The sequence below is a fragment of the Chiloscyllium plagiosum genome, unplaced genomic scaffold (assembly GCF_037043375.1).
Source record: "Chiloscyllium plagiosum isolate Xiang-an unplaced genomic scaffold, Cpla_swu_hap1 HiC_scaffold_31, whole genome shotgun sequence".
NCBI classification, from domain to species: domain Eukaryota; kingdom Metazoa; phylum Chordata; class Chondrichthyes; order Orectolobiformes; family Hemiscylliidae; genus Chiloscyllium; species Chiloscyllium plagiosum.
The window spans coordinates 42223160-42238398 of NW_028270169.1; the positions used below are offsets into that span (position 1 = coordinate 42223160).

Genomic DNA, 15239 nt, shown 5'->3' on the forward strand with positions numbered 1-15239 from the left:
TTATGGCACAGATTATAAGAGCAGGGAGGTTATATTGGAGCTGTTCAAAACTTTGGTTAGGCCAAGCTGGGGTACTGTGTGCAGTTCTGCTTAGCTTACCATAGGAAAGATGTGATTGCAATTGGGGGAATGCAGAGAAGATTAGAACATAAAACACAGAACATTACAGCGCAGTACAGGCCTTTCAGCCCTCGATGTTGCGTCGACCTGTGAAGCTATTTTGAAGCCCATCTAACCTACACTATTCAGTTTTCTTTCATATGTTTATCCAATGACCATGTAAATGCCCTTAAAGTTGGCAAGTCTCCTACTGTTGCAGGCATTAATCAGAATGTTGCCTGAAATGAAGCATTTCAGCTATGAAGTGAAGCTGGATTGACTCGGGTTGTTTTCTTTAAAGCGGAGAAAACAAGGGAATACCTGATTGAGGTGGATAAGATAAGGTGTATAAGAGGCATTATCTGGGCTTAATTTAGAACCAGCAACACAGAAAAGACTTATCCTGTGCAGTAAGCTGTGAAAATTCGATAGGACAAGAACTTTACTTTTTAATTGAAAAGGAAGTGGCCACGGACATAGTTGATACATTGGTTTTAATTTTCAAATTCCCTTGATTCAGGGATGGTCCTACTAGATTGGAAGATGGCAAATATAATTCTTTTATTCAAACCGGGAGACCGAAAGCAGGAAACTATGGATAGTTAACTTAACATCTATCAGGAAAAATGTTCAAAGTTATTATTAAAGAAGATATAGCTGAATACTTAGACAAGTAGAAGGTAATCAGGTTGAAGTAATGTGGTTTTGTGAAAGGGAAATTATGTTTGAACAATTTATTAGAGTTCTTTGAGGAGGTAGCGTGCTATGAATATTCTGCAGTTAGATTTCCAGAATACATTTGATCAGGTGCCAGGTCAAAGATTGTTGTGAAAAAGCCAAAGGTGTAAGGGTAACATATTGGCATGGATAGGAGATTGGCTGGCAATTAAGCAGCAGAGAATAAATTGATCTGTTCCAGGATGGCAAGATCAATAAAGAATGTGGTATCACAAGAATTGGTTTACAATTGTTAACTGTTTACAATTTGTAAATAACTCAGCTGAAACAATGAAAGGTGTGGTTACAGAATTTACTGATGACAGAAAAATTGGTAGAAAAATAAGTTGTGAAGAAGACAAGGAGACTACAAAAAGTTATAGATAGATTTTGTGAGTGAGCAATCATGTGGTAAGTGATATAAAAGACCATAATCTGTCTGTACAGGTTTCTTAAAATATTTAGGAAATGGTTTCAAGCATATTGTATGTTAATGATTGGTTCTAGATGATTGGAGCAGCTGTAATGTGTTTATTAGACCATAAGGCCATAAAATGGGTACAAGGGTAGGTCGTAAGCTCACTCTGCCATTCAGTAGGATCGTGGCTGGTCCAACATTCCCCACCTTTCCTGCCCGTTCCCTGTAATGCTTGATTCCTCAACTGATCAAGAATCTATCTATCTCAGCATTAAATATACACAAGAACTCTACCTCTCGACTCTCTGTGGAAAAGAGTTCCAAAGACACTGAACCCGCTGAGAAAAGAAATGTCTCCTCATTTCAGTCTTAAATTGGCATCCCTCTATTGTGAGACTGTCCTTTAGTCCTAGACTTTCCTATGATGGGAAATGTCCTCTCAGCATTAATGCTGTTAAGCCCATTAAGAATCCTATGAGTTTTAATGTGATGGATCACCTTTCATTCCTTGAAGCACCAATTGTTATGGACCAGACCAGAACCTTCCAAAAGTACATCAAGAAGATAGCTTAGACCCTAACTTCTATATATATTTAAAGGCAAGTGTAAGGTGCTGTGTTCCAGATGTGATTCAATTTGTCCACCACTAAGCTTTAGGCAAAACACACTTTATTCTTACGTCACAGTTAAAATACAAAAAAAATTGACATAATTTAATTCTATTGAACTCAACAAAATAATGTATTACTTAACCAATTGTTTCAAAATAGGCAGCATCCCATAAACATATCCTTGCCAAGGCAACTTAGTGAAACAGTTAAGGTTCTCATGTGCTGCCCCTCTCCAGTCCAGCAGAATGAAATACTGATATAAATAGTCTGCTTCTTTTTCTTTCTAAAAAGAAGCCTCTTGTCCAAGGCTGTAGCATCAGTGAACACAGGCTGTTAGCTTAGCAGCAATAGAAACGTTCTCACTAGCTGAAAGCAAAGCTAATTTTTTTTGGGTCTGTATGAGCCCTAACCTTGGCCACCCATGCTTCTTTTGACTAAATGAGAAAACAATACCAGAGAGAATTCACAAGCTGTTTACCAACTAACTGCCCATCTGAAGCAGACTCCCAGTGTTACATTGGCAACACCTCTGTGCAAGAGAATCAACACAGAACACATCTCGCTTAAAGGCACAGTATTGTCACATCAATGAGTAGAGTCCCAGCCTGTTTAACCTTCGGTCATAGGACAGTCTCCCCTTCCCCCTACGCCTCCCCAAACAAAAACTGGGGATCACCTGAATGAACAGTTTCTGAACTGCCTCCAATGAAATACTTTCTTTCCTTAGGTTTGAGCAATAGAGTACGCTGAATAGGCTGGTGCTGTTTTCCCTGGAGAGTTGGAGGCTGAGGGGTGACATTAAAGAAGTTTATAAAATCGTGAAGGGCATGGATAGGGTAAATATACATGGTCTTTTTCCTGGGGTGGGGGAGTCCAGAACTAGAGGGCATAGGTTTAGGATGAGAGGGGGAAAATTTAAAAGGGACCTAAGGGGAAACTTTTTAGCACAGAGGGTCTTGCATGTATGGCATGAACTACCTGAGGAAGTGGTGGAGGCTGGTTAATTGCAACATTTGAAAGACATCTGAATGAGTAGGTGGATAGGAAGGGTTTAGAGAGATATGGTCCAAGTGTTAGCAAATGGGATAAGATTCATTTAGGATATCCGGTCAATATGGATGAGTTGTACCAAAGGGTCTGTTTCCATGCTGTATATCTCTATGACTCTAAATAAAAGGAGCAAAACTGCTCACAATACTCCAGACATGATCTTACCACCACCTTGTAAAATTGCAGTAAGACCTGCCTACTCTTATACTCCAACCCCCTTGAAGTAAGGGCCAGTATTTCATTGGCTTTCCTGAGTACTTGCTGCACCTGTGTGCATACAATTTGATAGTAATAAAGTAAATGTATAAAGTAAGTGTAGGCCATTTGGCCCTTTGAGACTACTCCACCATTCATTAAGATCATGGCTGATCTATCCATTGTCTCAGCTCCTACCTGCATTATCCCCATAACCCTTAATTCTCCTACTGTGCAAAATCCAAACCAACTGTGCCTTGAAAATATTTAATCAAGCTGCTTCTATTGCTTCCTCGTGCAGAGAATTCCATTGATTCACTACTTTCTGGGAAAAGCAGTTCCTCCTCATGTCTGTCCTAAATCTATTCCCCCTAAACTTGAGACTGTGTATCCTAGTCCTCGTCTCACCCACCAGCAGAAAGTTGCCGCCTCTATCTTATCTATCACCTTTGTAATTTTATGTTTGTAGAAGATCTCCCCTCATTCTTCTAAATTGTAGCAAGTGAAACCCCAGGCGATTCAACCTTTCCTCATAGGGTAACCTTCTCATCTCTGTAATCAACCTGGTGAACCTCCAAAGCCAGTATTCTCATTCCTCAAGTAAGGAGGTCATAACTGAGCACATTACTCCAGGTGCGGCCTCACCAACACCTTTTACAATTTCAGCAGAACCGCCCTGCTCCAAATTCAATCCCTGTAACAATGAAAGCCAATATTCCGTTTGCCTACTTGATACCTGTTGCACCCGCAAATTAATGTTTAGCGATTCATATATGAGGACTTCTAAATCCCTCTGCACAATAGTATGCTGCAATCTTTCACCATTTAAATAATATTCTGACCCACTATTTTTACTTCCAAAGTGGATAACCTCACATTTACCAACATTGTACTCCATCTGCCAGACCCTTGCCCACTTAATGTATCTAAATCTCTCTGCATATCCCACATCCTCTGCACTGTTTGCCTTTCCACTCAATTTAGTGTCATCAACAAGCTTATAAACATTGCACTTGGTCTCCTCTTCCAAATCATTTATATAAATCATGAATAGCTATGGGCCCAACACCAACCCCTGCAGCATCCCACTCACCAGTGATCTCAACCAGAGAAACACCCATTTATGCCAACTCCCTGCTTTCTATTGGTTAACCAGTCCTCTATCCTTGCTAGTACATTCCATAACTGCATGCATTCTTATCTTATGGATGAGTATTTTATGCAGCACCTTATCAAATGCCTTCTGGAAATCCAAATATATAACATCCACCTGTTCCCTCCATCCGCCATGCTTGTTACCTCTTCAAAAAATGTCAGTAAGTTGTCAAATACAACCTTCCCTTCCTGGGTCCATGCTGTGTTTGCCCAATGGAACTGTTTCCATCCAGATGTCTCACTATTTCTTCTTTAATGATAGCCTCCAGCATTTTCTTGAATACAGATGTTAAGCTAACTAGCCTATGGTTAGCTGCCTTTTGCCTACATCCTTTTTTAAACAGTGGCGTGACATTTGCTGTCTTCCAGTCCGCCAGGACCTGTTCGGAGTCCAGTGAAGTTTGGTAAATTGCCACTAACACATCTACTATATCTTCTGCCATTTCTTTCAGCATGTTGGCATGCATTCCATCAGCACCAGGGACTTTGTCTACCTTTAGACCCTCAAACTTGCTTTCTCTGTTTCATGTATAAGTACTTCGAGGAGAAAGTGAGGACTGCAGATGCTGGAGATCAGAACTGAAAATGTGTTGCTGGAAAAGCGCAGCAGGTCAGGCAGCATCCAAGGAGCAGGAGAATCGACGTTTACTGCAGTGTGTTGTGGCCCTTTTGAACAGTGTCTTGATGCAACTTCTTTTGTTTGTGTTGGGGTGGTTGCTTTCATTGTTTAGGACTTGGTCTGTGTGTGTGGCTTTCCTGTATACCTTTGTGGTGAATTCTCCGTTCGGTGTTCTCTGTACCGTCACGTCTAGGAATGGGAATTGGTTGTCCTTTTCTTCCTTCTTCCTGCAGAAGGGCTCATGCCCGAAACGTCGATTCTCCTGCTCTTTGGGTGCTGCCTGACCTGCTGCGCTTTTCCAGCAACACATTTTCAGCTCATGTATAAGTACTCCCAAGTCTTTTTGTGTTGCAGCTTTCTGCAGTTTTTTTCTACATTTAAATAATATTTTGTTCTTTTAGTTTTCCCTTCAAAAATGAACAATAATACTCCATTTGCCAATTATTTGCCCACTTACTGAACCTATCAGTATCCCTGTAAACTTTAAATTCCTCTTGCAGCTTGCTTCTCCACCTATTTTAATTTACCTGCAAATTTGGAAACAGTACTTGCTTTCTCCCTCCAAGTCATTAATGTGTATTGTAAACAGTTGTGGTCCCAGCATCTGATCCCTGTAGAAACCCACTCGTCACAGGTTGTTAACCTGAAAAAGAACTGAAAGGTGAAATTGTCCATTTTGATTAGAATTTTTAAAAAATCTAAATGGTGAGAAATTGTGGTTCTTTGAGATACAGAGAGATCTGCATATCATTGTGCATGAATTCAAAGTCTGTGAGAAGATTTGTAGCTCGGGTGCTCGTTGTTGTGGTTCTGTTCGCCGAGCTGGGAATTTGTGTTGCGGACATTTCGTCCCCTGTCTAGGTAACATCCTCAGTGCTTGGGAGTCTCCTGTGAAACGCTTCTGTGATCTTTCCTCCGGCATTTGTAGTGATTTGTACCTGCCACTTCGGGTTGTCAGTTCCAGCTGTCCACTGCAGTGGCCGGTATATTGGGTCCAGGTTGATGTGTTTATTGATTGAATCTGTGGATGAGTGTCATGCCTGTAGGAATTCCCTGGCTGTTCTCTGTTTGGCTTGTCCTATAATAGTAGTGTTGTCCCAGTCGAACTCGTGTTGCTTGTCATCCGATTGTGTGGCTACTAAGGATAGCTGATCATGTCGTTTTGTGGCTAGTTGGTGTTCATGGATGCGGACCGTTAGCTGTCTTCCAGTTTGTCCTATGTCGTGTTTTGTGCCGTCCTTACATGGGATTTTGTACACTACATTGGTTTTGCTCATGCTAGGTATCGGGTCCTTCGTCCTGGTGAGTTGTTGTCTGAGAGTGGCTGTTGGTTTGTGTGCTGTTATGAGTCCTAGTGGTCGCAGTAGTCTGGCTGTCAGTTCAGAAATGTTTTTGATGTATGGTAGTGTGGCTAGTCCTTTGGGTTGCGGCATGTCCTCATTCCGTTGTCTTTCCCTTAGGCATCTGTTGATGAAATTGCGGGGGTATCCGTTTTTGGCGAATAATTTGTATAGGTGTTCTTCTTCCTCTTTTTGCAGTTCTGGTGTACTGCAGTGTGTTGTGGCCCTTTTGAACAGTGTCTTGATGCAACTTCTTTTGTGTTAAATGGGGTGGTTGCTTTCGTTGTTTCGAACTTTGTCTTTGTGTGTGGCTTTCTTGTATACCTTTGTGGTGAATTCTCCGTTCAGTGTTCTCTGTACCATCACGTCTAGGAATGGGAGTTGGTTGTCCTTTTCTTCCTCTCTAGTGAATCGGATTCCTGTGAGTGTGGCGTTGATGGTCTGGTGTATGTTCTCTATTTCTATTTTTTTAATGATTACAAAGGTGTCATCCACATATTTGACCCAGAGTTTGGGTTGAATTTGCGATAAGACTGTTTGTTCTAACCTTTGCATTACCACTTCTGCTATGAGCCCATGGGTGTGCCGTTGATTTGTTCATATATTTGGTTGTTGAATGTGAAGTGTGTTGTGAGGCACACTTAAGTATTTGCAGTTCACCAGAAAGAGAAAGACAACGGAATGAGGACATGCCACAACCCAAAGGACTAGCCACGCTACCATACATCAAAAACATTTCTGAACTGACAGCCAGACTACTGCGACCACTAGGACTCATAACAGCACACAAACCAACAGCCACTCTCAGACACCAACTCACCAGGACGAAGGACCCAAACCCAGCATAACCAAAACCAATGTAGTGTACAAAATCCCATGTAAGGACTGCACAAAACACTACATAGGACAAACAGGAAGACAGCTAACAGTCCACATCCATGAACACCAACTAGCCACGAAACGACATGATCAGCTATCCTTAGTAGCCACACACTCAGATGACAAGCAACATGAGTTCGACTGGGACAACACTACTATTATAGGACAAGCCAAACAGAGAACAGCCAGGGAATTCCTACAGGCATGGCATTCATCCACAGATTCAATCAATAAGCACATCGACCTGGACCCAATATACCGGCCACTGCAGTGGACAGCTGGAACTGACAACCGGAAGCGGCAGGTACAAATCACTATAAATGCCGGAGGAGACATCACAGAAGCGCTTCACAGGAGGCTCCCAAGCACTGATGATGTCACCTAGACAGGGGACGAAACATCTGCAACACAAGTTTCCAGCTCGGCGAACAGAACCACAACATTGTGCATGAATTGCAAAAGATTAGCATTTAGGTACTGCAGGTAATTGGGAAAGCGAACAGAATGTCGTGATTTATTGCAAAGGGAAGGTAGCGAGGTTTGCTTCAGTTATACAGGGCACTGGTGAGACTACATCTGAATTACTGTGCACAGCAATGGTTACTTTATTTAAGGAAAGATGTCATAGAGTCATACAGCATGGAAACAGGCCCTTTGCCCCAACTCATCCATGCCGACGAGCTTTCTTAAACTGAACTAGTCCCATCTGCCTGCGTTTGGTCCAAATCCTTCTGAACCTTTCCTATTCATCAACCTGTCCAAGTGCCTTTTAAATGTTGTAACTGTACCTGCCTCTACCTCTTCCTCTGGCAGCTTGTTCCATACACATACCACTCTGCGTGAAATGTAACCCCTCAGTTCCCTTTTAGTTTTTTTTTTCCCTGTCACCTTAATCTTATGCTGTTTAGTTTTGGACTCCTCCACCCTGGGGAAAACAGCTTGGCTATTCACCCTATGATTTTATAAACTTCTATGAGGTCACCCCACAGCCTCCTATGCTCAAGAGAAAAAAAGTCCCAGCCTATCCAGCCTCTCCTCCTAATTCAAACCTTCCAGTCTCAGTAAAAAAGCTTGTAAATCTTTTTGCAATCTTTCCTGTTTAATAACAACATTCCTATTGCAGAGTGACCTGAATTCTATACTGTACTCCAAATGTGGCCTTACTAATGCCTTGTTTGGCTGTAACATGACATAACACCTGCACTCCGTGCTCTGACAAGCATGCCAAGTGCCGCCTTCACCACCCTGTCTGCCTGTGACACCATTTTCAAGGAACTATGTACCTGCAGCCCCAGGTCTCTGTTCAATAGCACGCCTTACTATTAGCTATGTAAGTCCTGTCCTGGTTTGTCGTACCAAAATGCAACACCCTGCATTTATCTGCATTAAAGTCCATTTGCCATTCCTTGTCCTAAGCAGATCAGAGGTTTGTTAAACTAATATATGGTAGGGCAAGATAGATGTTATCTTATTAAAAAAAGCTGGACAGATCAGGTTTTTACCCGCTTGAGAGAATCTAGAACTGGGATCACAATTTTTAAAATCAGGGGCCATATGTTTAAATCCGAAATGAGGTAAATTTTTTCTCTGTCAGTCATTAGTCTTTGGAACTCTCTTCCTGAAAAGGTGGAGTAAGCAGTGCCCTTGAGTATTTTTAAGGCTGAGATAAATAGATTCTTGTTAGGTAAGAGTATGAAAAGGTCACCAGGAATAGGTGGGAATGTAGATTTAGGTTATGATCAGATCAACCATGATCTTGTTGAATGGTAGGGCAGACTTAAGGGGCTGAATTGTCTACTCTTAATCCTACTGTGTGTATTTGTATATATGGAAGGCATATAAAATTATATAATATGATAGAATATCAGTGTGAGGGGAAATTATGTACATTTATTTTTCTAAAAAGGCTTACCTTATACATTTGCATTTCTGAGAAAGATTCTGATATTCCAACATACCCGAAATAGTTCTCTGTGCAAGCAATGACGTTATCAGTCTGTGATGACATCATTATCATCTGATTGTGGCCAGGACTGTATAACGGACTCCCACACACACATCCTTCCTCCAGTTGCTATCCTGTCAACAAATTCATGGAGTATCCTAGCTTTTCTCCTGTAAATCAATTTCTGACTGTCATAAAGAAAGTGGGGGTAAGGATTTTAAACAAGAGATTTTAATGGAGCATGTCAAAATTATAAGAGATTGGAGTATATGTGCTTAGCTGAGAACAGTCAAGAGTTAATTGAGGCTGGAGATTCTGCTGCTGAAGAGATGTTTGAGAGTGCGTGTTTCTCTACTTAAATGAGGAGAATATTTTGGCCTTGGCTTTGTAGTAGCAATAAAATGTGGCGTCTTTAGTCTGTGGGAGAACTGTGCTTTCTAGTGGCGTATGTTGTAGCTGCTTGTTTTTCATATAAATCCCAATGTCTGAATTTAGATCACTTGATATTTTAATCTTGTAGAAATGAGTCTTATGAGCAGGGGAGAATATCATGGTTCTGATTTTCTCTGCAGATCAAATGTTCTGTGTGAGAGGACTGCATTTATTTATTGGTTACCTACATCCCACCCACACTTTCTTTTACTCATAGATGGTTGTCATTTTAAGTGAAAATTTATAATTCTTGACTTTTGATTCAACTTCTATTCACAAAGCTTTTTTTGGCCAAGCTTTCGCTTGGCCCTCAACAAATTGTCGTCCAGATAGCTGTTCACATGTGACCAGAGGCAGTGGATTTCAGACAGTTACTGTAACATAAACAACATTTTAGACAAACTTCACATAACTCTATATCAGATCTTGCATGATGTTATTAGGAGTGAGTGAAATTCATTTCGATGAGCAATTGTGAACAATGACCAAAACCATTACCAGCCTTATACATAATTACATAATATAATACATGCAACTTAATCTTGAAATATTTTTAATTAGCCTGTTCTGATATGTTATGACACTCCTCTGTGGCACATGGGACTTCAACCCAGACCTTCTGGCATTGGGGTAGGGACATTACCACTGCAGTACAAGACCACTCCTCTTAATTTGGATGCTCACTGATCTACTGATAAAACTTCAAAATATGATTGGTGATCAAATATTCATGTGCATATGTTCTGACAGTGTGGATTAATATGTTTATTCATCAGGAGCAACTAATTCTGTGCTTGTGGACCATGTCTGATATTGCTAATGGAACTTTGTTAATCTGAATACAAATGTGTCTTTGGCTGGAAAATTGGCTTTTAAAAGTGACTGAGTCATTGTAAATCAGTTTTCAGGAAGAGGAATTGCTCCTTGAATCAATTCCGTGCATGTTGAAGGGAACTCAGAAAGGCAGGAAGTAAACAGCTAAAGTATTTACAAAGCAATAAAATGCAGTTTAAAAGGAAACAAGTAATTAGGAAGGCAAATGGAATGTTGGCATTTGTTTCAAAGACAATGGAGTACAGAAATAGGGAGGTCTTGCTAAACTATACAAGGTACTTATCAGACCACATCCTAAAACGCTGTGAACCATTTTGGTTCCATTATCTAAGGAACATTCTACTGGCCTTGGAGACAGCGCAGAGAAGATTCACTAGGTAGATTCTGGATGTGGAGAGACTGTTTTATAAGAGGAGGTTAAGTAGGTTGGGTTTGTATTCAGAACAATGAGAAGCGACTTTACTGAAACAAATTATTCCGGCCGGGGGAGGAGGCGGGGGGGAGACACTTGACAGAGCAGGTATGAAGAGGTTGCTTTCCCATGTGGGAGAGCCTACTCCAGAGGGCATAATCTCGAAACAAGAGGTTCCCCATTTAAGATAGAGATGAGGGGGATTTTTCTTCCAGTGTAGTGAATCTGTGGAATTCTTTTCCAAAGAGGGTTATCAAGTCTGGATCACTAATGTTCAAGGCTGAAGTAGAGAGATTTCTAATCATTAAGGGAATTGAAGTTTATGGAGTTGGGGCTGATCAATGATTTAATAATCCTCAAATCCAGCAATGGTATCACTGAATGACAGCAGAATTGATGGACTGACTGGGACTTCTGTTTCCGTGTCTTATGGTTTTATAGTGAAAAAAAATAATGGGGTGGTACTGGATGGAGCAGAAAGCATGACATTTATTTAGAATCATGTTTAAGCAAAATATTTTCACAGATCATCTGTCTAAATGGCTTTTCGTTGCACCCTTCTTTCTCATTAATAAGCCTCATCTTGATGTTGAACAGTTGTAATGCTAGTGATTTGAAAATGCCAAAAAGATGATTTCTCTTCTTGCACTTACTGGCAGTCTAATAGTTAAATTATCTGTTCGTATTGCTAGACACTTCAGTCTCCATAGTGACTGCTTAGTCACTGCCAGCATTCTTGTTTACTGAGCCTTGGCCTTAAGTTTCTTTGTTTATTGCTATTTCTTAATAAATTTATTAAGAGTATTTAGCTTTTTTTGAATTGCAAAATTAAGTTGGGGTCAGTGATTTGATTTTAAAGATTTCAACATTGTTCTATAAATCTACAAAAGTATTCCTCTACAAGCACCTGCCTGTCCTCTGATATTGGGTAATAATAGCAAAAGATTATGTTTTGAGATGCCTTTTAATACAAAAGAAAATGCTTTAAGTGTTTGATAAAGAGGGGGAAAGTACCACTAAGACAAAAGGGCGACAGCAAGTTGGTAGTTTTTAAAGAAGGGACTGCAAATCTTTCAGGAGAAGAGGGAGAGATGATGGAGCTTGTAAAGAGAAGTATCTGCCATCGGGGAAAGGAATAAGGAAGTTCTATTGGCAATGTAGACTTTGCAAAAGAGGAGTGTGAACGTTGAAGTGTTTACTGTTAGGAACCCAATGCTCAAAGTTCATGTTTGAGGTCTTGGGGAACTAGGAGACTAATTTACTCTATAAAGATATGGACTGGGTCTGTGATTTGCAGCAGAATATGATCTTCCGTTTGAGATAATGATGAGGAGAAATTTCTTCTTAGAGGGTCTTTAATCTGTTATTTTATACCACAGACTTCTGTGAAAGTAAGGTCAATGAATTTTTAAGCCTTTGTTAAGTTCTTGAATGATCAGGGAATCAAAGAGTAGACAGGAAAGTGAAGTTGAGATCAGTTCAACCATAAACTAATCTAATGGCGCAGTGGCAAGGGATGAAATGTTATGTATACTTCTATGAATTGGAGAGCTTTAAATGAGTTGAAGTTTTGAAATTTCATTTATCTGTAATGACTTCAATTGGAGTGGTTCGGTTTAGCCAAATACAACCAATTAAAGGGAATCTGTGACAAGTCTTGTACATGTACATTTTGTGCAAAGGTGACTACTAACTGAAGACAATTGTGGGTTATACAAAACCAGTTAGATAAAAGTTTGATTGCTGTTAACCTGTCTACATAATGGTGAAATGTAGTCACCTCGCACTTGGTAAAACTGAGCCATATGTCTTTGCATCCTATGGCAACATCACCTATATAGTTCAGGAAGAAGTGGATGAGGCAAGTAGTTATTCACAAAGGTACAATGGCTGAAGAATAGGTGGCTAAGATTATGATCAGTAGATAGTCATTCAGTATGCTTGTAGACCAGACATATTTCACCATGATGGCGAAGTCAACTGTGTCACCAACTGCAGTCAGATCATGAAGGAATACCATTGTGCTCACAGCCTCAAAGGATGTCATTTGTGATTGGTTAATGTTATTTTCAATTTTCAAAGGAAAGACTGCAACAGTTGCGGGAAAAGTGGGCATTGACGTGGAGATTTTTGAGAGTAATGCAACTTTCAAGATTAATGAATATACAATTTTGATTTATATGTTATGAAAATTTGAATTTAGCAATTAAAATTTTAAAATGCAAGTTTAATAAAAACTGCTGGTTTGAGAAGCTAGTAAATACATCTACAGTAATTGTATTCCAAGGGTCTACTTAAGGTTAAGAGTTGGAAGTGGGAAAACACTGACTAAAGGATGACTTCTCTCTGAAGTTCTTGGTAATGAAATGTCTGCACTTGCCTCAGAGGGAGTTAAATTAATAATATTGCTTTTCCAGACAAAAGCAGAGGTTTGAGAATTGCAGATATCCAACTTAAATATCTATCAGGGACATCCAGCTGTGCCATGATTTGTGGGGATAGGGTATCTGTAAATTTGTAAGGGTCTTCTTGTGGCATAATGGTAGTGTCCTTATCCCTGAACCGGGTAGGCCTGGGTTCAAGTCCCACCTGCTCCACAGGTTTGTAGTAACATCTCTGAAAAGGTTGATTAGGAAAGTAGATTATTTATCGATTTTGCAGCCTGCTTATGGTGCAGTGGTTATGTCCCTATCTCTGGACTGGGAGGCCCATATTCAAGTGCACCTGCTTCAGGGGTGTGTAATAATACTGAACAGGTTGGTTAGAAAAATATGTTAAATATAAAAACATATAGAGGAGGACTGTTGTTTTTCAGTGGTTGTGTCCTTACCCCCAAATTCAGAGACTTGGCTTCACATCCCACCTCCTCCAGAGCTGTATAATAACATCTGAGCAGGTTGATCAGAAAAACATGTTATCTATAGATTCAGTGCCCTTGTGGCACATTGATGGTTCCCTACCATTAGCCTAGGAGACCTGGGTTCAAGTCCCATCTGCTGCAGCAATGTATAATAATGTCTCTGAGTAAGTTGATTTGAACATATCATTATTTATACATGTCGGGTACTTGTGCGAAGTTGTTCTGTCCCTACCACAAAACCAAGAGGCCCAGGTTCAGGTTCCACCTCTCCAGACGAATTAAGGGTTTTTTCTGTTTGAACAGGGTAGGGATGGCCCAAACAACACACAATGCTGGAGACACTTGCTAGGTCTGACTGCATCTGTGGAGAGAAAAACCACATTAACATTTTTAATCCAGTATTACTGCTTCATAACTGAAAGGGGTTGGGAAATGTATTTTTGTATACTTTGCCACAGGCGGAAGAGGGGCAAAGGCACTGCAAAAAATGTGGTGAAAGAGAAAAAAAGGTGTAAAGTGGGTCAGAATTAAAGTGTGAAAGGAAGAGAATACATCCTCTACTAAAAGCCAAGTAAAGAAGACAAGGCTCTGTGTGTTGGGAGGGTGGCAAGGAGAGCGCGAATGTAAGAAAAATGGAAAACCGATATCATGGGGTCAGGCTGTAAAGATGTGGAATTCAACATTTAGTCCTCAAGGCTGTAAAATGTCTAAGCAAATGAGATGTGGTTCAAGCTTGTGTGTTGTGCATTATTGGAATATTACAGCAGGCCCACAACACTAATATTAGTATGAAAGCAAGGTGGTTTATTGAAATGGCAAGCAACTGAAGGTTGTGGTCAGTCCGATGGACATTGCAGGTGTGTTCTCAAAGTAGTTCAGACTGCAGTTGGTCTTGCCACTGTAAAGGAAGGTGCATTGTGAGCAGCAATCGCAGTAGAGTAGGTTGAAGGAAGTACGAGAAAATATGCTGCTTCACATTTGGCACCTATAGACAGTGAGGAGGTGAATGGGCAAGTGTTACACCTTCAGCAATTACATGACAACGAGCCATGGGGAGTGATGAAGCATAGTGTTTGATAGTGGATGGACCAGGGTGCCACAGAGGAATGGGCCATGCAGAATGCTGCTGGGAAGGGAAGATGTGTTTGATATGGTGATGGCGCTATTTTAAAAGGTGGGTAGACAGTAGACAAAGCCATTTTCAGTTGTAACTAGCCCTAGAACGTGGAAAAGAAGTTGGTGGCTAGCAGCTAAAAGGCATTGGATTTAAATGATTAGCATGGCATGGTCTCTTGGAGAAGAATGCTTTTGGAAAGGGGTTTTGTGTAAGGGAAAATGGGAAAGGAATTAAGGTGGAAGGCCGGAGTGGCAAAAGTGCTTAAGAGAAGTTTGGCTAATTTGAAATGCAAGAAGTAACAGGCTTCAGTCTTTGTGACAAAGAAGCCCATGACTTCTCATCCTTATAACAAAAGCAGAGTACTTCAGATGCTAAAGATCTGAAATGTAAAGAGAAATTATTAGACAAACTCAGCAGGTTTAGCAGCACGTTTGGTGAGGGTAACAGAGTTAATATTTCAAGCCCAATGCGATTTTCCAGTTTCACAGAAGTGTCACTCTGGGCTTGAAGTATTAAAGTTGTTTCTCATTCACAGATGCTGCTAAATCTCTTTCTC

At 40.5% G+C, this 15239-nt stretch overlaps 1 protein-coding gene across 3 annotated transcripts in view; it reads left to right on the forward strand.

Annotated features, from left to right (window-relative positions):
- The window catches only part of baz1b (bromodomain adjacent to zinc finger domain, 1B), a 96326-nt gene that overhangs the window by 25330 nt on the left and 55757 nt on the right, over positions 1-15239 (forward strand). The window contains exon 1 of one of the 3 annotated variants that reach the window (XM_043718707.2): positions 9136-9236. The exons of the other annotated variants lie outside the window; for them this stretch is intronic. Coding sequence (XP_043574642.2) covers positions 9177-9236 — 60 coding nt within the window. The 5' untranslated portion in view covers positions 9136-9176. Of the gene's footprint in view, positions 1-9135; positions 9237-15239 lie in introns of those variants that run through there. 3 annotated transcript variants of the gene reach the window in all.